At 31.4% G+C, this 22,449-nt stretch overlaps 2 protein-coding genes across 2 annotated transcripts; both read left to right on the top strand.

Moving 5' to 3' along the window:
- The first annotated feature begins 5,229 nt into the window (after positions 1-5,229).
- Positions 5,230-9,104, top strand: LOC112697293 (probable protein phosphatase 2C 65). Its single transcript, XM_025750408.3, has 5 exons — positions 5,230-6,046; positions 6,492-6,818; positions 7,526-7,640; positions 7,732-7,955; positions 8,245-9,104. The coding sequence occupies exons 1-5, from the start codon at positions 5,837-5,839 to the stop codon at positions 8,665-8,667; spliced, it is 1,299 nt and encodes a 432-aa protein (XP_025606193.1). The 5' UTR covers positions 5,230-5,836; the 3' UTR covers positions 8,668-9,104.
- A 9,050-nt stretch (positions 9,105-18,154) lies between these two features.
- On the top strand, positions 18,155-20,629 carry LOC112697292 (aldose reductase). The gene is made up of 8 exons (XM_025750407.3): positions 18,155-18,347; positions 18,887-18,937; positions 19,017-19,090; positions 19,342-19,429; positions 19,520-19,726; positions 19,820-19,891; positions 19,991-20,233; positions 20,317-20,629. Exons 1-8 carry the CDS (start codon positions 18,207-18,209, stop codon positions 20,404-20,406), a joined length of 966 nt encoding a protein of 321 aa, XP_025606192.1. The 5' UTR covers positions 18,155-18,206; the 3' UTR covers positions 20,407-20,629.
- The last annotated feature ends 1,820 nt before the right edge of the window (positions 20,630-22,449 follow it).

Below are 22,449 nucleotides of genomic sequence, written 5' to 3'. Positions count from 1 at the left end.
TAAAATTTCAAGATACAATGATCAATTAAAAATTAAAGGACTAAATTAAATCGGGAGTTAAATTTTAGAAACTATTTTGAATATTAATTCTTTGTTTTATGTCTATTTTTTTTTTTGCGAAAATAAAAAATATTTTAATTTTATCCTTATTTAACCTTTTATTTTAAAAAATAAGACACCAAGATTTCTTTTCATTTCTAAGCTAAATTAATTTCTTCCATTGTCGGGAGAATTTGACATCCACTTCCTGAGACAATAATAATAATAATAAATAAATAAATGAAACAAATAGCTCTACGTTTTTTTTGGATAAATAAGTTTTAATATATTTTTTATAAATAATACTACACATCTAAATTTTTTTTATTAATCATTTTTAATTAAATTAGTCTAACATAATAAAAATCAATTATAATTAATATTATTTTAAATTTTATTATTTAACTTAACTAAATTTAATTTATAAAAAAATTTAGATATATAATATTATTTTCAAAAAGACAAAAATAACATAAAATTTGAGAAAAGACCAAAATTTAACTTTTGAATAAAAAAAATTAAAATAAAAAATTTAAAAGAACTAAACCAAAATTTATACGCAATTTATAAAAAAAATTGAAATTTAAGAGGCCATTGTTCCCCTCGTCATACGAGAGGCTCCGCCCCTGAGTACTCTTTTTTCCTTTGGATAAATATCCCCTACAATAAGTTAATTCTACACACTCAAACCAAAATATTATACTATAATGGTTAGAGTAAAGAAAAGTTATGATGTACAATACCGTTTGTTTTTAGGAACAAAGAGTGAAACTAAAAAATTAAGATTCAATATTATTTGATAATTTAAAATTAAAATTTTAGTTTAAAAATATAAAATTTAGATTTAGCTAATATATATTATTAGGCACATAATAAGTTTATTATTAGTAAAAAATTTTAAATTTTTTTATTTAATGAATATAAAACAAATGTATTAAAAATTTAAATTTTTTATATTTTTACTGAAAATTTTTTTTATTTTATAATCTTAACATGTGTCCTTATGATACATGAGACAGCGTTTAGTTTATATCTTTTTAGAGAGATAAATATAAAAACATAAATATTAAAAATATGGATATAAATTATTAATGTATATATATTGTATTTGATAAAATATTGAATAAAACACAATAAAATTAAAAAGTTTTATATTTTATAAAAATTAATAAAAAATAAAAATATAAAAAATGATAAAGAATAAAAATGTAAAAAATTGATAAGGAATAAAAATAAAAAAAATTGTATAAAAATAATAAAGAATAAAAGTATAAAAATTTGTATCCAATTAATTGTGTCTCTTTGTCTTAATATTTTAAAAAAATACTAAATATATGTATTTTGTATACATACATATATATATATATATATATATATATATATATATATATATATATATATATATATATATATATATATATATATATATATACTAATGTATCCAAAATTTGTATCCTAACAAACAAATATTGAACATATACTAAAAGTTCATGTCTCTATATCTGTGTCCATGCTATAAATTACGCATATAATAAAAAAAAGGAAGTGATTAAAACTGAATCAAACAATCAAACTAAAAAAAATACCAAATTCGCCAAACAATCAAATCACAATTCTATTGCACATTGTGTAATTGGACGGTGATAGAGCTAACAAGCATTGAAACACAGGTATAATCGAAAAACTGAAGATGATTAAAGAAAGAAACCCTAATTCACAGAGAGAAGAAGTGGTCTTTTGTTTTCTCTTAGTTTGGTTCAGTGAATGAAAGAGAGGGATTGAAGAAGGTGGGGATGGTGTCCGTGTGTGGGTTCATACTTCATAGTTTCATAAGAGGGGTATTTTAGTTATTTTTTTCTCAGATTTTATATTTATTTATTTTTTTTTAAGTTACAAATAAGACTTAAATTTGTGATCTGTAAGTGAATATTAAAAAAACTATACTAGTTGAATTATAATTGGTTGATAGTTTCTATATTTATTTTAAAATATAGTTATGTATATTTTAAATTAAATATAATACAAAAATTTAATTTAGTTTCTATCTTTTAATCTTAATGTTTTGTTTTTAGTTTTTTTTTTAAACACAGCTTATATATATATATATATATATATATATATATATTTGAGATATTTTTAAAATTCCAAATTTTAGAGTCACCATTGATATATAATTAATTGCTGCAAAAAATCTAAATTAAATTTTATCCCATACTTACAATTTCTAAAATAAAAGTACGTAGAATGTGACATTCAACCAATCAGCTTCTTTGATCAGTTGTTATCAAACTAAATAAGTTTCATAATTTGAAAAATACAGCTTTAAATATTGGGAAGTTTTCATAATCATTATATACTTGATTGGTTATATTATGGTCCACAGAGAAGTTGAACAATAACTAATATCAACATGGTAGTATATCAACGAAAATGTTAGAAAAATAATGTAAAAGGTTATCTTATTTAATTTAATATTTATAATTATATATTTATTATATTAAGAATTTATATAATTATTATAGTCAAAATTACTGAAAATGTTAAAAAAAAGCCAAAAAAAAATGTATGCCCATGTTTAATTTGATTACCCCCAAACTTTTTCATATATAAAAAAATATATATGTTAATGTATCCAACAGATTTACAAAAGGTCCAAAAAGATTTTACAATTTAGTATAATCATCTAATTTCATAATCATTGTATACATTATTCCAATTTTATTTTATTCTCATTCTTTTTCACAAACTATATTAGCAAAATTCTTTATGTATATAGTATTTATTCAATTAAAATAGTGATAGGATCGGATGACATTTTTTAAGATTGCTATTGACTTATCATTTTATCTTAGGGGTGAAAAAACTACAAAAAAAATGAGTTGTTAGACCAGCAAATCTTAATTATTTTTTGTTATGAAATTAATTAGTATATATTGAACCGTTAATTAATCAAATTCGAAGGTTTATAAATGATAATATAGATTATAGAAGACAAAATTGACTAAAATAAGTAAATAATTAACATTGCACTAAAATATAAAAACTGTTAGTCCATTATTATATTCCAATTAAATCTTTTTTATTATAAATTTTATTATTTGTTCAATATTTATTCTTAATTACTCCATCCTGTTGGGAATAAGACATCATTCTCTCTTGAGAAAACACCTTTGACAGAGAAATAAAATAGACACAATCACAATACAAGAATTTAATGTGGAAACTCCAATTATCGGAGAAAAAATCACGGCCGTTGTTAAATGACAACCAGAGAATATCACTATGTGAAAATTGTTACAATACATAGACTTCTTTCTCTCTAACACCGGCACCCCAATACACCCACACTCTCTCAAAGCAAATATCTAACTACACCCCACAACACTCTCTAATCAAAGAGTACAGAGAAAAAGAAAAATCAGATACAAGTTTAAAATGTTTCCGACTGGTGCAAAAACAAATGGAGAACTTAGCCTCATATTTATAGCCTAGGCCACCCACTCCATTTGCTATCCTAAGCAATGTGGGACTAATTCAACCAAATCCTAACAATCTCCACCTTGATTGAAATAGTCACACATCTTCAGCTTCCATTGTCAACACCGACAATTCTTTGCTGCCATTGTCTATACCGACAATCATAGTTCAGAGAACTATCATACTCCACCATGAAAGAATACTCACTTGGAATTAGACCACTCCAAACATTTTGCCTTGGTACAGATCGAAACCTTGCTGAAAATTCATGGTGCAACTTCCAAATTGGCTTTTCCTGGAAGTTCTTCAGCCATCGACCTAACTCCGCTATACACCTTGCATCTCAACGCCAACCAATGCCCGTATGCAATTGTGGACCCGATTGCCACAACTTATCCTTATCCATGGCAGTGCGGTAATACCATGAGGATACTTCTTGTCTTCTAGAGAACATCATCTTTCATACTAGAGATCTTCTCCTTCAACGCCTTGTGCAAACCTGATTGTATCAACACATCCTTGACTTGTATTTGCCACAAGCCAAAATTGATTCTTCCATCAAATTTCTCTATTTCAAGCTTCACAGCACTTGAATATCCTGACATTGTTGCAACCGTATACTGGAATAGTATAACTCAACTGTAGACCGTGCACTAGGAAGGGTCCCCAAGAAAGAGAGGTGGGTCACAATGGACACACTTAAATACTAAGTCTTTCCTTTGCCAGAACCTTTCCAAACTGCACTCTGACAGAGTCACACTGCCTTCCAGCAACAACAACAGCAACCAAAGATTAACCTCAAGCTACAGGACAAAATTCTTTTCTGATGTGGAAGGTCAGACTAGGCTGCAACCACAGAGCATACTAAGAATAAATCCCACCAAACCGAAGTTTCGATACCACTTGTTGGGAATAATACACCATTCCCCCTTGAGAAAACACCTTTGACAGAGAAATAAAATAGACACGATCACAACACAAGAATTTAACGTGGAAACTCCAATTACCGGAGAAAAAACCACGGCCGTTGTCAAATGACAACCAGAGAATATCAGTATGTGAAAATTGTTACAACACATAGACTTCTTTCTCTCTAACACCGGCACCCCAGTACACCCACACTCTCTCAAAGCAAATATCTAATTACATTTCACAACACTCTCTAATCAAAGAGTACAGAGAAAAAGAAAAATCAGATACAAGTTTAAAATGTTTTCGACTGGTGTAAAAACAAATGGAGAATTTAGCTTCATATTTATAGTCTAGGCCATCCACTCCATTTGTTATCCTAAACAATATGGACTAATTCAACTAAATTCTAACACATCCATTCCAAAGTACTAGATATTTTAACAATTCAGAACATCCAAAATTTAATTCAATGCATCAACTTGGTATAGATTGTTTGCAGATAATTTGAATGCCTCAAGATCGGAATTTAATATTAATTAATGTATTATTAGTGTAAACAAATTATATGCAACGATAATAATGTAAAATATTTTATACAATTGTTTTGTTATATTTATTTTTTAAATAATTATTTATATAATTAATATAAAAATATAACTATTTATATAAATGCACAATATGTTATATAACTAGATGTATATATAAAAGTATTTTATGTCGATAATATATTAAAATTATATATATATATATATATATATATATATATATATATATATATATATATATAATTCAAAAAAACTGAAATCTTTTTCTGTTGGCATATTTTGTAACAGATGGATGAGTACTATTGGAACTTTTTTCCCCTCTTATAGTTAATTAGACACTTAGCCATATTATTATTGTTTTTCGTTTCCTTTTAATTTTTTTTGTTTTAGTTTTTATTATTAAGATTTGTGTAGCAGGACCTTTTTTTTTACGCTAAATTAAACATGGGCATGGTGCCAACGAGGGAACAAGAAATAACAGACATACAACAAACAAAACCACCGAAGACAGGCAATAATATGAATGCAACTCTCAACCTTTCTCCAAAACCATGCCCATGACAGCCCTCTCCATCTTCATTCTTCACACAAACACAAACACAAACTTTATCTTTTAATTTCTCTCTAACCCCTTTTTTAATTTCTTCTTCTTCTTCACCTTTCTTACCTGTGAAATCATCATACCCTGAAGCCTTATAGCCTTACTTTGTTCCTTTAATTGCACCCTTCATAAGGAAGGGAGGATTTTTTGTTTTTTAAAGTTTTGTTTTTCTTCACTTCGACATTTGTTATCCCCATAAATATTTCCTTGTGGGGGTGTCAAATTTTGAAATCTTCTTGTTCTTAATCCTAAGGCGTTGGGAATGGGAGGATGTTGCAGCCATGAGCTTGGTATTCGAGAGAAGGTTGAGAGCGATTTGGGAGATGAACATGAGCTTGATTATGAGGGCAATGATATAGAATATGGTTATGGTGGTGAAATCATAAGGCTCAAAGGGTGCTCTAGGTTTGTATCAATGTATTGCCAACAGGGTAAGAAAGGTGTCAATCAAGATTCTATGACTGTTTGGGAGGTACCAATTATCATTCTATTCATTTTTTTCCTCCTTTGGATTCTTGCATTGTTGCCTGGAATTGTTCTATCTTGCACGGGTTTTTGTTTGATTATTACATTAATCATCAACTTTGACTTTTCTTATTTTTAATTTATCTTTTTTTCAAGTTATTTGGTGTTGTCATTAATGACCGTGTTATCATATATCAATAAATGAATTAATTACCCATGTTCTGTGGATCTTTCCTACACAACATGCATGAGCATTAAATGTGACTTTTCAATATGGACCCTCTTGGCATCGTATCCTTATCTGCACTTTACTCATATATATTTTTATCGTTTGCATGTGGTGAAAATTTGATTTTTAATCACCTCATTTGAGGTTTTGAAATTTTCACAATTCAGATGCATTTTTAGCAAATGATGATGATCTTTTTAATGGATATGTGGAATGTGATTAGGACTATACAGGAGAAAAAGACATGATGTTCTGTGGTGTTTTTGATGGGCATGGTCCTCTAGGGCACAAAGTATCGCAATATATCCGCGACAATCTACCTTCGAAGCTGTCTGCAGCAATCAAATTGGCACAACAAAAGGCCAACAACTACTATGATGATAGTGATGCAGATACAAGCACGTTTGATGATTCTAACCAGAACATGTCCCTTGCTTCATGGGAGGGATGCTTTATCAAGACATTCAAGGAAATGGATGATTACCTTGCCAAGGACATTAATACCGACAGCTATTGCAGCGGTTGCACCGCCGTTACTGTCATCAGACAGGTACAACTAAATATTCTAGCCTTTACTTTGTGTTTTCATTTTCAATTTTTATTTTATAAAATTTTAATAACGAAAAATAATTAAACAATAATTTTACAAGATTAATATAATTAGTTAATTAACAATATCTAAACATGTTGCTTAAAATGATTGGACTGCTAATTTAAAATACTTGTCAATATAAATTAAAATTATTAGCCATTAAAATTTTTTATAATTAAAATAAAAATAGAAAGAATAAAGTATATTTTTTGTCTTTAAAATTTGGCAATAATTTTAAAAATGCTCCTAAGTTTTATTTTGTTTTAATTTTGTCCTAAAAGTTTTCGATTTGCATCAACTATACCTCTGGCCACTAATTTTTCAAAAAATTTAGGATTAATTCAACAACAATTTCATAAGAACAACCTTGAACATAAGTAAATCAAGCATAATTTTCATGCATTTTTGTTAGATTGGTGTTAAATTTTTTGAAAATTTAGCTATTAGGGATATATTCGGTGCAAATCAAAAACTTTTGGGACAAAATTGAAACAAAATAAAATTTAGAAGTATTTTTAAAATTTTTGCTAAATTTCAAGAAAAAAAATATATTTTACCGAAATAAAAAATAAAAAGACGAACCAAAAGAATCCTAGTTTTTGTATTAAGATGTTGTTTGGTTATGATGGAATTAAGTTTGCATCACTTTTTGGCTCAAATTTCAGGGTGATCAGCTTATAATCGGAAATTTGGGCGATTCTCGCGCGATTCTTTGTACTAGAGAGAGAGATCAACGTGTTCCTATTCAACTTACCGTGGATTTGAAACCTGATCTTCCAAGTAGGACTTGTCATTGACATTTTTTCATAAGAACTAATAGCCTCTAAGCCTAAGCATAAGCATAGCAATATTTGTTCAATGTTTCTGTTAGGTGAAGCTACAAGGATCATGAGCTGTGAAGGCAGAGTTTTCGCGGCAGAGGAAGAACCCGACGTGTGCCGAATATGGATGCCTGATGATGACTGCCCTGGATTAGCTATGTCCAGATCCTTCGGAGACTTTTGCCTCAAAGATTATGGCCTCATCTCAATTCCTGATGTATTTTACAGGAAACTTTCCAAGCAAGATGAATTTGTGGTCTTGGCAAGTGATGGGGTAGGTCATATCAATTACAATGGATCTTGGATTCCTAGTTAGACTAGAAGTTTCTCAACTAATGCTACGTGTACATAAAAAATCAGCTATTAAAAGTTTCAGTATAAATACACATTGAAATATAAAATTTATAGTAGTTGATTTTTGGTGTGCAGGTTGCATTTTTGAAATTTGTTACTTTTTGTTATGACAAAATAAACTCTTCACGGAATCAATTCTACAAATGCAGAACAAAACATAAGATCATGCAAGTATCTAAGAAAACAACCATGTAATTTCTTTTTTGCAGGTATGGGATGTGCTGAGTAACAATGAAGTTATCAACATAGTTGCTTCAGCACCAAGCAGAAGCGTAGCAGCCAAATTGCTTGTAAAAAGAGCCGTTCGAGCATGGAGATACCGGTATCCCGGCTCCAAGGTAGATGATTGCGCAGTTATATGCTTGTTCCTGGACGGCGAGCAGCCGGTGTTATCCCACTCGCAGTCCAAAAGGGTTGGCAAACATCTCAGCAAACACCCTCATCGCAACCGAACGATGAGCAACGAAGACAACGAGACAGTGGCCGGAAAAGTGGGGGTAGAGCTGAATGTCAATGAAGAATGGAAGGCTCTTGGAGGGTTAGCTAGAGCCAACTCCTTATCAAAACTTCCAAGGCTTACAAGAGATTTGAGTAGAAGGCAAGTATCAACTAGGTTCATTCAAGGCAGCTGAAAAAGGTTCACTTACTCTGCCAGAGCCTTCTCATCATATATATATATATATATATATATATTTATATATATAAAGTGTGTGTGTGATCACAGATCTTCAGACCTAAACTTTGTACATTTAGGTGAGAAAAAAACATTGGACGGGTTGGGAAGAATGTTATTAGGACCATTTTGGTGTTCCTTAAAAAGTGAGTGAAAACTAATTGATATATGAGCTTTTATGTGTTAAAATCTAAAAAAGAGATTGAATATAAGAACTCTTTTTTTTCACTTAACTTTTGAGAAGATTACCAAAATGCTTATGTTTCAAATTATGCAATTAGTTGAGAGTTGTGATTTCTTGGGCCTACATTAACTATTTCACCATTGTTATTATGGTCATTAATAGTAACATTTATGTCTCAGCTATTATATACGTTCATGTTTATGTTATGAAGATAGGAGATTTTCCTAAACTCAAAACCAGTTTGTTCTGAAGAGTAGGAGATTTTCTTAATATAGGTTTTAAGTTTTCTGAAAATATATAAGAGACATCTTTCACTTTATCTTATAAATTTAAGCAAACTTGAAACAGCATGCAAAAAATAGGAAGAGATGAGTGTATAATTTCTACCACAATTATGATAAAATTTTACAATAATTAATTTTAAGAAAAATAATTATTTATACTTATGAAATTTACAAACGCTGACAAACGTATCCATCAAATAAGAAAATTAACGTTATACTCATGAAAAAATATCCATAAAAGATGAATTTGATGTGACAAAAGTACCCAAATTCTAATCTTTTGTTGACTTTTTAATAAAATCCTCAAATTACTCCTGTCTTTATCCTCTCCACCCCTACCCCTTTCTCTCTCGCTTTCTCACAATATGGAACAAACCCAACATCGCACGACAGCAAGCTCCTCTCCTTCCTCAAATGGTCGACATCGAGACCAAGTTACCTTGTTGTGTTGGGAAAGAGAAAGAATAGAGGAGGCTCAACAAGATTCGCAGATTCAGGCAGCCAAATCAGGAACCCAAACCGCACTTTCTCAAAGTTGCCACCGACAGCACTCGTAACAATTATGTCTTCATGCCGAGAAAGATCCATTAAGCTGAATGCAGCGTCCTTGGTTGATGTCGATGGAGCAAGCGTCATCAATCTCCAATCAGCGCTTCGCCTTCTTGTAGAGTTTAAGTAGCAGCCGCCAGTCATAGCTCAGCAGCGTCGACAGGCTTGGTGATTTGAGAATTAATGTTGATCAAGAATTTCTCAATAAAAGAATCACTTCGTTGATAGTATAGTCTAAATCAACAATTATCTCAACTAAAGTTTAAATAAAGATATTGTCACAATCAACACAAAATAACTGAGAATTTTAAATTGCAGGTCGTTCACCTTATGAATTGCAATAGAGTGCTCAATTATTGGCTATGAGGGATTGGGGTTTTGATGGCAAGAAGCAAGTAATATAAATAGTAAGGAATTAAAGAAGCATGCAATAACTAAATATCAAAAGGAATCAAATTCAAGGCAAATAATCAAGAGAAAGGAAAATTCAAGTGCTAAGAAATCTCTTGGTAATCCCAAATCAATTAACTACCTTAATATATCAATCAAGAAGGGACATCAATGACTTAAGGTTACCAAAGTCCTCAATTCTAATCCAAGAGTGAGGAAAAACTATACTAAAACTAGGCCAAGCATTTTATGAAACACTTGGTGTGCATAAAAATAAAATCATATTAAATTACAATAATAATAAATTCTAAAGCTACCAAAAGCAAAAAAATACTAATAACAACTCCATTAAATAACAATAAATAAAAAAACATGAAATTGCATTAATAGAAATTCAAATTAACAAGATTTCATTAACAATAAAATAACCAAATAAAAGAAATAACAAGTAAAACTAAAAGAAGTAAGAAGATAGAAGAAGAAGTAGTAAGGAAACTAAATCAAAACAAGAGTTAAAGCATCAATCTAAGAGAAAATTAACTAAATCTATCCTAATTCTAGAGAGAAGAGAGGGCTTCTCTCTCTAGAATAACCTAAAACATGTTACTAAAGTTAAACCTAACTGCCCCTTGTTTCCTCTTGAATTAGGGTTGAAATAGCTTTAGAAATGAGTTGGATTGGGTTATAGAGGCCCAAAAATCTCTGCCAGCGAATTGCATTAAATGAGGTCACGTGCTGTGACTTGTGCATACACATGACTGCACGCTTCCACCTGTGCGTACACATGCATATTTTCTCCAATTTTGCATGCTTTTGTCTCACTTCCTCGATCCATATTAGCCTTGTAAGCCTGAAATCACTCAATAAACACATCAAGGCATCAAATGGAATTAAAGTGTATAAAATTTAACAAATAAAGACCTAAAAAGCATGTTTTCACTTTTGAGCACAATTTATGGAGAGTTTACAAAACCAAGCTATTTCATTGAATAAGCGTAGAAAAAATTGATAAAATCCACCCATTAGAGCAAATAAATACCATGAAATATGTATTTATCACTTGGCATACACCATTAGTTCTGATTTAGGTAAGGGTTACAAGAGGGAGAATGGGTTATGTCTCTGTTTGAATTTGGGATTCTTTGCTTAATTTTTTTGTTTTTGGATTTTCTGGCTTTGGAATCAATTTTTTGTTACTGATGATTTGAGTTTTTGTGTAAGTTTGTGTTTTTAATTATTGCTGATTACTTAAATTACTTAAACTCCACTGTGTTTCACTTCTCTATCCTTTTCTGACAGTCCTCTTCTGGATTTTGATTTTTGGAAAATTCTGCTTATCAGTAGCTTTGACCTGCGCATAAATCTCTATTTCTGGCAGAAGTTCATGAGATGGAGAGATTTGATTTAAAGGGAGCGGCAGCGTTCCTCGTTTTATGCAGTAGAGGCGCAGGCGGAGGGCTCTGATGCCGTCCCCGTTATTTTGGTGGTGATGGAGTTGAAATCGAAAATAAAGGATTGGGGTAATTTGAAGATTTTATTAAAAAGTCAACAAAAGATTAGAGTTCGGGTATTTTTGTCACACAAAACCCATCTTTCATGGGTATAATATTAGTTTCCTTGTTTGATAAGTACTTTTGTCAGCGTTCGTAAAATTCATTGGTACAAATAGTTGTTTTTTCTTAATTTCATATTACAAACGTAAAAAAAATTGAAACTTATACCAAACTCCTGCACCAAGACCTATGGAACTTCAAACCAAACTCCCTAGAGCACCAAACCAAATGACTCAAAACCAAATGCCAAGTAAAACACAAATGAACTAATTTATGAATTTTTTTCTTAGTCTCTTTTGCCTTTTTCTCATGATTTTTTCTTAAATACCTCACGTAATCCAAGTTTTTTTTTTCAAAGGTAGGCTGATTATTTATTTCATTAAAAAAATATAATGTCCATATGAGACATAAAAAAAGAGAAGCGGGTATTCTCAATGCTCAAAAACAGTGAGCAAAACAACATAATAGAGAAAAAGAAGTAAATCCCTAATTCAGACATAATAGAAAAGTAAACTCCTAATTCAGGAGATTGGACCAAAAAGACATAGTAACTGAAGCCAAGTTCTCTGGCATGCTCCTCGCAAAACCATCAAATTCCGTAAGGCTCTATGAATCCGAGTAAAGATGAAATGGTTCCCCACTCTCCATATATTCCAGCAATAAACTCCCAACACCAAGAAGTGTCGTGAATCTGCTGGGTTCAGAGTCAAGTATTGCTTTTTTTCTGTCCAACACTGGAAGAAAAACGCAGCATCTTCTCCAATGTTAATTCCATTAAATAGGATCTTCGTCCACACCTCTCTAGCTTTCTCGCAAGTGAACATGCAGTGAGTGACAGATTCGACGCCATTGTTACAGCGGGGGGGCATATTGAAGATCTTCCTAGAATTCATTTGTGGAGGAGCTCCATCACCGGAATACGATCATGAATAGATCGCCAGAGGAAGAGCATGATCTTGGAGGGGAGCTTCAGTTTCCAGAAATCTTGCCACACATCTCAACGCTGGAGAAGATTCGGGTAGAACTCATTCAACAGGTGAAAAAAGTGGTAAGCTACTCTATATCCAGATGAGACTTCATAGTTCCCTGAGTTGTGCAGAGACCAAATAATTTTATCCTCCTATTCTCCAATTTTGATTGTTGAGATTTGTTTCCTGATGTGAATTGGAAATAAATTCTCAAGAATTTGTTAATTTCACTCTTTATTATTTGTTAACAGCTCACTCACCTGAACAAATGGTTGATTTAGGTCAAATGCATCCAGACACAAAGGGGGGGATTAAAAGGATGTGAAGGAGGAACCCACGAATCAGAGAAGATACTAACAGTAGATCCTGTGCAAATTTTGCAAAAAAGTCCTTTCTCTGTGATCTTGCGTCCCTCACGCCCTTGAACTCCTTCGACTTTAGAAGATCAATCTTTGTTGTCTCCCTTATACTGGTTGGTCAGGATCTCGCCTCCTCAAACTAAACTCGAACCTCCCCGAATAGTTTCAAAGATTTTCCAAGCTTTTCTTTTATTTGGAGCATGCTTTTTTTGAAAGCATTTAGTTATCCCAACACATGAGCCGCGAAGGTCTCCTTATCATGTTCTATTATTTGGAAATGCTCATCCATAGAGGATAAAATATTCTTCAACATAGAAACTCTCTTTTCTAAGAATTTAGAGTCTTTACCTTTAGGCTCACTTGAAGAACACATCTTCTTGTCTCTTCATTGAAAAGGAATAGCATCCCTTCTCCTTTGAGACTCAACATGCTCCATGGTTACACTAGAAGCTATACCCACAAACCACTTGTGCTCCCTTTCGGACCTTGCTCTGATACCAAATTGTCACGGCCTTGGACACACTCCAACGCTACCGTGTCGACCCTCGGACTCAATCTCTTGAGCTAAGATTAAATCAGCTTAACCTTCAATACTTAGCAAGAAAGCTAAGAATACAAGAGAAATGAAGCTTTGGTGGAAAGAACACTTTATTACTCAAGTGTTTGTTATAAATAGGGGTGGCAAGCAGGGAAGCCCGCCCCTCCCCGCCGTGCCCCGCCTAGTGAAGCGGTCTAAAATCCCACCCATCCCTACCTAATTGCGGGTTGGCGGTCTGGTGGGCTAAACCCACCAAATCTCTTCTTTTTTTACAATTAAATATTAAATAATATATAAAATTTCACAATTATTTTAATAAATTTATAATTTCTAAAGGCATAAAAAAATTATAATTTTTATATTCACAAACATTAAAGTCTTTGTAATTATAAATAACTAATAAACATAATTATAAACCAAGTTTTCATCCAAAACATAATTATAAATATTGTCTCCAAAGCAAAATAAACATAATCCAAACACTCAATTTTCATCTTCATTCTCTTGTAAGTTGGGTTGGGAGAAGTTGGATTTTGGCAAAAAAAAATTGTAAAAATACACCCTTGCGTAAAAAAACTCTAAGCCTGGCAGGGAAGCCCGTCCTGCCCTGCTAAAACCTATGGTTTAAGCGGTGCGGATTAGGCGGGCTTTTGCTTTTTGGCGGTCCTAATTTTCCAGCCCAACCCACCTTTTTTAGCGGATTACTCGGGTCGACCCGTCGGATTTAGGCCCGTTTGCCATCCCTAGTTACAAATGACTCACACCTCCAAACTCTAACTCTCATCCCTATTTATAGTCATCCACCTCCTCAATGGATTATTATGATTAAATCTAATCAACGATTTAGATTGATCATCCAGAACCTTCACTATAAATATCTATCCTACCACATTTCTCTAAATACTTCTAGATCATTCCATACTACTCTTCATACTTCTATATATATCCACACTCTTCTAGAATACTCTATGACCTTCTAGAGTCTTCTAGAATCTTTTAGAATATTTCGGAACCTTCTAAGGCATTCTAGAATATTTTGAAACTATCTAGAGAATTCTCAAACACTCTAGAAAATTATACAAACACCGTTAAATCTAACATTCTAAAATTTACCGTGACATTCTCCCATACCTATTGCACAGACATCCTCGTCGTGTTTTATTCATGATAGCACTCTAAGTGTTCTTGGAATTTTCACAGATCTTCACGAGCTTCCCAACTAGCCTCTGTTATTAAGAGTCCTTTCTATTTGATCAAGTATTGGATACTTGGTGGTACTCCTCTTCGTCGCACAACCGGATTTGCTAGGATCTCTTCAATCTTTTTGTTGAATGATCTAATTACCATGAGTGGAGCTCGATTCAAATCACCTCTACTTAGTTCCTTTCGGTCTCCATGAATAGAGCGAGAGAATTGTACTTTGTAAGCAAGCTCTCCAACATGCCGAATGATTTCAAATGGCTCCTCATATTTGCAGATCAAACCCTTATGAACCTTGCGAAAAGCTTTGAATTATTGTGGAAGAAGCTTAATCATTATCATATCTCCCACTTGATAGCTTGCATGCCTCCTCTTCTTATCTTCCCATTTCTTTATCCTTTTTGTAGCTTTGTTGATGTAAGAACAAGTGAAATCTGCTTGTTCTTTCCAAGACTTAATCATATGATAAGTTTCAGAGTTCTTTCCTGAATAAGAGGAGGAAAGAGAATGTAGTGTAAGCGGTTGTTGTCCAGTCACAATCTCGAACGAAATCTTTTCTGTGGACTCACTCCTTTGTATATTATATGAGAACTGGACAATGTCTAGGAGTTTTATCCAATCCTTTTGATTAGTGCTTATGAAATGTCTCAACTAACATTTGAGTAACGCGTTCACTCTCTTTGTCTGCCCGTCAGTTTGAGGATGGAAGCTTGTCGAAAAGTGAAGTTCCGATCCAAGAAGTTTGAACAACTCTGTCCATAGTTATCCTGTGAAGCGTGGATCTTGATTATTGATGATGCTCTTAGGTAATTTTCAGTATTTCACCACATTCTTGAAGAATAGTCGTACTACTTTCTCTATAGTGCAATTAGTAAGAGTAGGTAAAAAAGTAGCATACTTCAAAAATTGATCTACTACCATGAGGATAGATCCAAACCCTTCAGACTTTAGTAAAGCAGAGATGAAATCTAAAGACACACTTTTTCACGGTCGCTATAGCAGAGGCATAAGTTCCAGCAACCCACTTAGTGTCTTATTTTCAATCTTATCTTGTTGGCACACAAGACAAGTCTTCACATAGCTCTCTACTTCATCTATTATTTGAGGCCAATAATAGAAAGATTCAATGAGTGCCAAGGTCCTTCGCTGTCCTTGGTGACCAGCTCACTTGGTGTCGTGGCATTCTCTCACCAACTTTCTTCTTAGATTTTTTCACTTAGGGGCGTATAGTCTTCTCTCTTTGGTGTAGAGAAGGTCGTCTTCTACCCAAAATTTCTTGGTCTTACCTTCTCTACCCAACTCTACCAACTTATTGGCTAATGGATCATGATGCAATCCTTCCTTGATGGCATGCACAATATCTCTTTTGACCATGAAAATGGCTGCCAACTCAGCCTTGTGGCTCAGCTTATCTGCTACCACATTAGTCTTACCTGACTTGTATTCAAATTTGAAATCAAACTCAACTAAAAAATCTTACTACCTAGCTTGTTTAGGGGCTTAACTTCTTCTGAGTTTGGAAGTAGCTTGTAGCTACATTGTCTGTCTTGACGATGAAGTGTGAATCAAACAAGTAGTGATGCCAAGTGCTCAGACAATGCACCACCGCGGTCATCTCCTTCTCTTGGACAGTGTATTTTCTCTCTGTATCATTCAAATTGCGACTCTTAAAGGCAATAGGATGTCCTTCTTGCATCAGAACCCCTCTAATAACGTAGTCAGAATCTCTAGTGTGGACTTTAAATACTTTTGAGTAATCGGACAGTGCTAGTACTAGTCCTTCTGTGATAGTAGTCTTCAACTCATTAAAGGTCTTTTAACGTCTTTTAACAATCCTTCGACAATTTTCAAGAGTGATTTTTCTTGAAAAGATCAGTTAATTGTGCAACCTTGGTGGAGTATCCCTTGAGAAACTTCAGATAGTAATTAGGCAACCCAAGGATTGACCCCAATTCAGATACCTTGTTTGACGGCTACCACTCTTTGATAGCCTGCACCTTTCTTTGATCCATGCAAAGAGTTCCATCTTTAATGATGTGTCTTAAGAAGTGGATTTCGTCCCTTGCAAAGGAACACTTTTCCTTCTTCACATATGTGTTATTTTCTCACAAGATTTTGAATCTTCGGTTTGTAAGTGTTCTATATATTTTTTCAAGGTATTACTATAGACAACAATGTCATCCAGATATACCATTACAAACCAATCAAGATAAGGACCAAAGATCTCGTTCATCACGATACAAAAAGTCGGAGGAGCATTGGTTAAGCCAAAGACATCACCAATTACTCATCTGATCCATATCTCGTGACACACATGGTCTCAAACTCATCACCATCGACAGTCTCCATTTTGTGATATTCTACCTTAAATCTAGTTTTGAGAATCACTTAGCTCTACTAAGTTAATCAAATAAATCATCTATTAAAAAAATAGAGTATTTATTCTTAATGGTTACCTTGTTAAATGTTCGATAATCGATACATAATCTTAACCAACCATTGTATTTCTTTTGAAATAAAACTGGTGCACTATAAAATATTTTTGATAAACAAACGAATCTAATATCTAGCAAATTTTTAAATTGCTTATTCAACTTCTTAAATTCTGGCTATGTTATTCTATATGGTGTCGAGACAAATAGTGTTGCTCCTAACTCCAATTTAATCTTATAATTCACCTTATTTCTAAGTGGTAGTTATTTTAGTAACTGAAGAGACATCACGTCTTTATTTTCATTGTGATCCACATTTTATTTAATATATAATTTGTTAGCAAATTATTCTTTAATTAAGTGAAATATGATAACTAATAAACTCATCCAATTTGACGCCACCGTATGAACTTATTTGCTTGACTATAATAATGTTGGACCGAAAAGCAATTTTTACTTCACTTATAAAAATTTCATGAAAGAAATAAATTCGCCCCGCAAAAGTGATTTTGGCTTTCAAAATTTAAATATAGTAGGTGCAATTAAGAGATAATTAATAATTTTTTTGAATAATGTGTAAATAATATGAATTAATAATATTAAAATTTATAAGAGTAAATTTAATTAATAATATTAAATTAAGATGTAATGTATTTTTATTTGATTAGTGATTGTTTATATTGTTTAAGATAGTTATTGTTTATTTACCATTCTCCTATCAAAATACGTGGCAAGTCAACAACTAATTCCATATTAATTAATAGTATACAAGTGATACTTTCATACTTTGGGGCAGAAGCACGATGCATGAAGAGATTTCTGGAGAGAAAAAGCGTGAAACGTGTTAATAAGGAAGAATCGCTAGAACCTTAGAATGTACACGCAGCCTCAAATGTCATATACGTGTCCATCATGCACATGCACCATGTGGTTTTCACCGATCCTGTTCCTACTTCCTACAAGAAAGGATCTTTCTACTTTGATATTAATAATCATCGTAACAACAATAAAACATGTCAGAAACAAATTAATAAACACAAGATGGCAAAAGCAGTGAAGCCGCAAGACCCAAATGCAAAGTTCTATACCCTCTTGAGTGGTCACAGCATGCCAGCCGTTGGATTAGGAACATGGAAATCTGGCTCAAAAGCCTCTGATTCTGTTTTCACTGCCATTGCTGAGGTAAGTACCTACCTATCTCTTTTCCCTGATCCATTTGAACTTAGCACACGTAATAGCATTAAGATAATTAAATCGTTTGGATTTGATTGAAATTATTAATTACTGATGTTAAAAATTAGGTGCTAAGATATATAAAATAAGATTGTAAGTATTATAGCATTGTCCTTACATACCCTAGAACATTTATTTAGTGACGAATTAAGCTTTCCAAGAAATGAATTAAGTTTTGGTATTGTTTTCGTGTTCACATATATTAATGTAAAAAGAAAGAATAAGAACAAAAAATTAAACTTATGCAACAGAGTAGATAAAGCAATAAAGAGAATGAATCAAATTCTTTATTAGACAGAATCCCAAAAATATTGGTATCTTGCATTGCAATACTAGATTTTTATGGAACAAATCAGTGTTACACGATTTGAATTAAGATCATCTAAACTTCAATTTGGAAATTCTTTCTAAAAACCAAATTATCACACTTAGCTAGAGTTCGAATTCATGTGAAGCTAAGTCTTATATGATCTCACCTTTGTTTGCAGGCTGGTTATAGACATATAGACACTGCTGCACAGTATGGAGTCCAAGAAGATGTATGTTAATTACTACTCTGAATTTTTCAGTTCATTCATATATTGATCTTGGTTGTCATCAATATCTATCTATTTACAGGTTGGACATGGACTTCAATCTGCTATGATAGCAGGAGTGGATAGGAAGGATCTCTTTGTCACCTCCAAGTTATGGTATATATATAAAATTGCCACCACTTTGTTTCATTAAGTGAACTCAATTGTCCTGATTAATTACATTACATTAGGCGTTATTTATGTGTGGAATGTGTTGAAAATGGGACCAGATTAAGAAAACTTTGTCTGAAGTAATTGCAAAAATTTTACAGTCCCAAAACTTTTTTAATTACAATGTTACATGCAAATAACATCACTTTTATGCAAGTTCTCAGGACTTTGTGTGTGTGAAATTATAAATTTTGTAGGTGCACTGACTTGACCCCTGAAAGGGTTAGACCTGCCCTTAACAACACCCTTCAAGAACTCCAACTTGACTACCTTGATCTTTACTTGGTAATAATTAAGCTTCTATTGTTGCAAGTGATTTGATCAAATTTAAGGGATGAAAAGGAGTATAATTATGTAATATTAACAATAATGCAGATTCATTGGCCATTTCGGTTGAAAGATGGTGCCAGCACACCTCCTAAAGAAGGAGAAGTTTTGGAATTTGACATGGAAGGGGTTTGGAGAGAAATGGAGAAGCTTGTGAAGGAAAACCTTGTTAGAGACATTGGTATCTGCAATTTCACTCTCCAAAAGCTTGATAAGTTAATGAGCATTGCTGAAACAATGCCTTCAGTATGCCAAGTAATAAATCTATGAAGAGCCACAATTATCAATTATTGGATAATGCGTTGTCACTTTTGTTCTCATTAACTTTTGAATGATGTTTTGTTGTAGATGGAGATGCATCCCGGGTGGAGAAATGATAAGATGCTAGAGGCTTGCAAGAACAACAACATCCATGTCACTGTAATTAACACAGCACAAATATCATTAATTGCGTGAATATAATCATCTAAAAAAATAAATGTGATTGAACAAATGATAAGATATTTTATTGTGTAATAGGCTTATTCACCACTTGGATCCCAAGATGGAGGAAGAGATTTGATTCACGATCAGTTGGTGGATAGAATAGCAAACAAACTGAACAAGATACCGGGGCAGGTATTGGTGAAGTGGGCCATTCAGAGAGGGACAAGTGTAATCCCAAAATCTACGCACCCAGAAAGAATGAGACAGAACATGAGTGTTTTCAATTGGGAGATTCCAGAGCAAGACTTCATCGCTCTCAGCAATATGCCTTCTCAGGTACTAATCTTATTGTAACTATGCTATGAATGTCCGTACTCAAATATCAAAATCATTACATTCAAGTGTATTGATTTATGCAGAGCCGTGTTCTGGATGGTGAAGAACTGTTCGTCAACAAGAGTGCAGGCCCCTTCAGGAGTACTGCTGAAATCTGGGACCATGAAGATTAAATAAAAATAATCGCCTACACTTTGCATCGATGGGGTCTTTGTTTTCTTCTCTTTTGTTTTAAGTTGGCATTTACAGAGTTATTAGAAGTAGTATATTTTCATAATTTTGCACATTAAATGTTACCGCCCTCTACAGTTTCTGAGCCACACACCTATGTAATGCTTCCCTACTGCTACTGGTAGAGTAAAAACTAAAAACTAAAAATGGCCTAGTTTGAACTTTTATTTGCGTCAAATTTCTTTTTCTTTGCTAATTATTAGTATTTTCGAATGAAATACAATTTATATGTAATTTTTTTTTCTAAATTTGATGGTGAAAAATTATAAAACACGGGAGTAAATTTAAAAATTTTAATATAAAGGGATTGTATTTTAGATAATCATTTAAATATTTATTTTGGTGTTTTTTGGGTGTTATATCTTTTCACTAGTTAAAAGCAATGTAGGCAAATGAATTTTTTAAAAATGATGTATAATTTGTTTGGAAATTATTAAGTTGTTAAAAAAATTAATAAAAGATATGTTCGATAAAATTTTAATAATAAAAATTAAAAAATTAAAAAAATACAAAATTATTTTTTAAATTATAATTTATATTTTTAATAAAGATTATTTTTTATATAAAATATTTAAATATAAAATTATTTTATTTTAATAAATAATTTTTAAAAAAGATCATTTAAAAAATATAAAAATGAATATATGAAAATTAAGTCTATAATATTAAATTGATTAGGTAAAATATATTAGTAAAATGATTGAAATTTAAATCTATTGTATAGTAAAAAAAATTACACGAAAAATTATTAAATTACATAGGATTTTTATTTTACTTTTTTTAGGTACATATCTTATATAACGGAGTTTTAGAAGGAGGTTATTATTCATCTCCGTTCTTTGTATTTGTCCTCCATCAAATATATTAAATCATCCATCATTAAAAACAATTATGAGAGTTTTTATCATTAATTATACTCTCTTTAAGTTCTCACTTTATTTCCTAATATTTTTGTTTTTTGCTTCATAAGGTTAAAGTGAATATTCAACTTGTCTATCATAAATTAGGATAAAAAGATCTTAACAAAAAAATACACTTATGTTGATTCTTATTTATCCTAGAAGTGAGTTATCGCGATCCTTCCATCATATTTCCTAGCCAAATTTATCAAAAAAAATTCTCTCTGACAGTTTATAATTTGACATTATGAAAGCTTCTCATTTTTTATAGCTCTCGCGATCTCTAGTTTCTCCTTTATTAAAACAGTTCAACTAGGTATCCTTTAAAAGTTGTACAATATTCAGCCTTTTATTACAATAATTTAAAAAAAATAAAACAAACATATCTAAAAATTTTAAATAGATTTAGTGTCTTTTTAAAATTAAATACACATTCAAAATACAAACTAAATAAAACTAAAATTTAAAATTTAAATTTAAATTTTAAATTTCTATTTTAAATTTAATATACTTAATTATTAATATATTATAATTACAATTTAAATACACATCCAAAAATCAAATTAGTTATAATTCAAAATTTTGAATTTAAAATTTTAAAATAAATCTTAAACCGTTTTAAAATTTTGGATGTGTTTCAAACATGTTTTGTATATAAGTCAATAATTCTAGATGTGTAATAAATGAAAAATAACCAATATTTACAAACATACATTTTAATAATTTTAAAAGCATTAATGTTCAAATAAGTAACGATAAAATTCAACAAATAATAAAAAAATGAGAAATATTAGATGAATTTTATCGAATAAGATATAAAAAAAATTAATTTTATATTTAATGTTTAAATTTAAATTTTTGATTTATGATTTTGGATGTGTTTTAGAAATATTTTTTGTATCACTTAATAATTTTAGATGTGTTACAATTGAAAACAAAATCGAATTTTTACAAACAAGCATTTTAATACTTTTAAAAGCATTAATATTAAAATAAGTAACGAAAAAATCTAAGTATTAAAAAAAGAGAAATATTAGATGAGTTTTTCTCGAATAAGATATAAAAAATTAATTTTATTTTTAATGT

Source organism: Arachis hypogaea, chromosome 6 (genome assembly GCF_003086295.3).
Source record: "Arachis hypogaea cultivar Tifrunner chromosome 6, arahy.Tifrunner.gnm2.J5K5, whole genome shotgun sequence".
In the NCBI taxonomy this organism is placed as follows: domain Eukaryota; kingdom Viridiplantae; phylum Streptophyta; class Magnoliopsida; order Fabales; family Fabaceae; genus Arachis; species Arachis hypogaea.
Note: the sequence above shows the minus strand (reverse complement) of the source record. Positions and strands in the feature narration are given on the sequence as shown.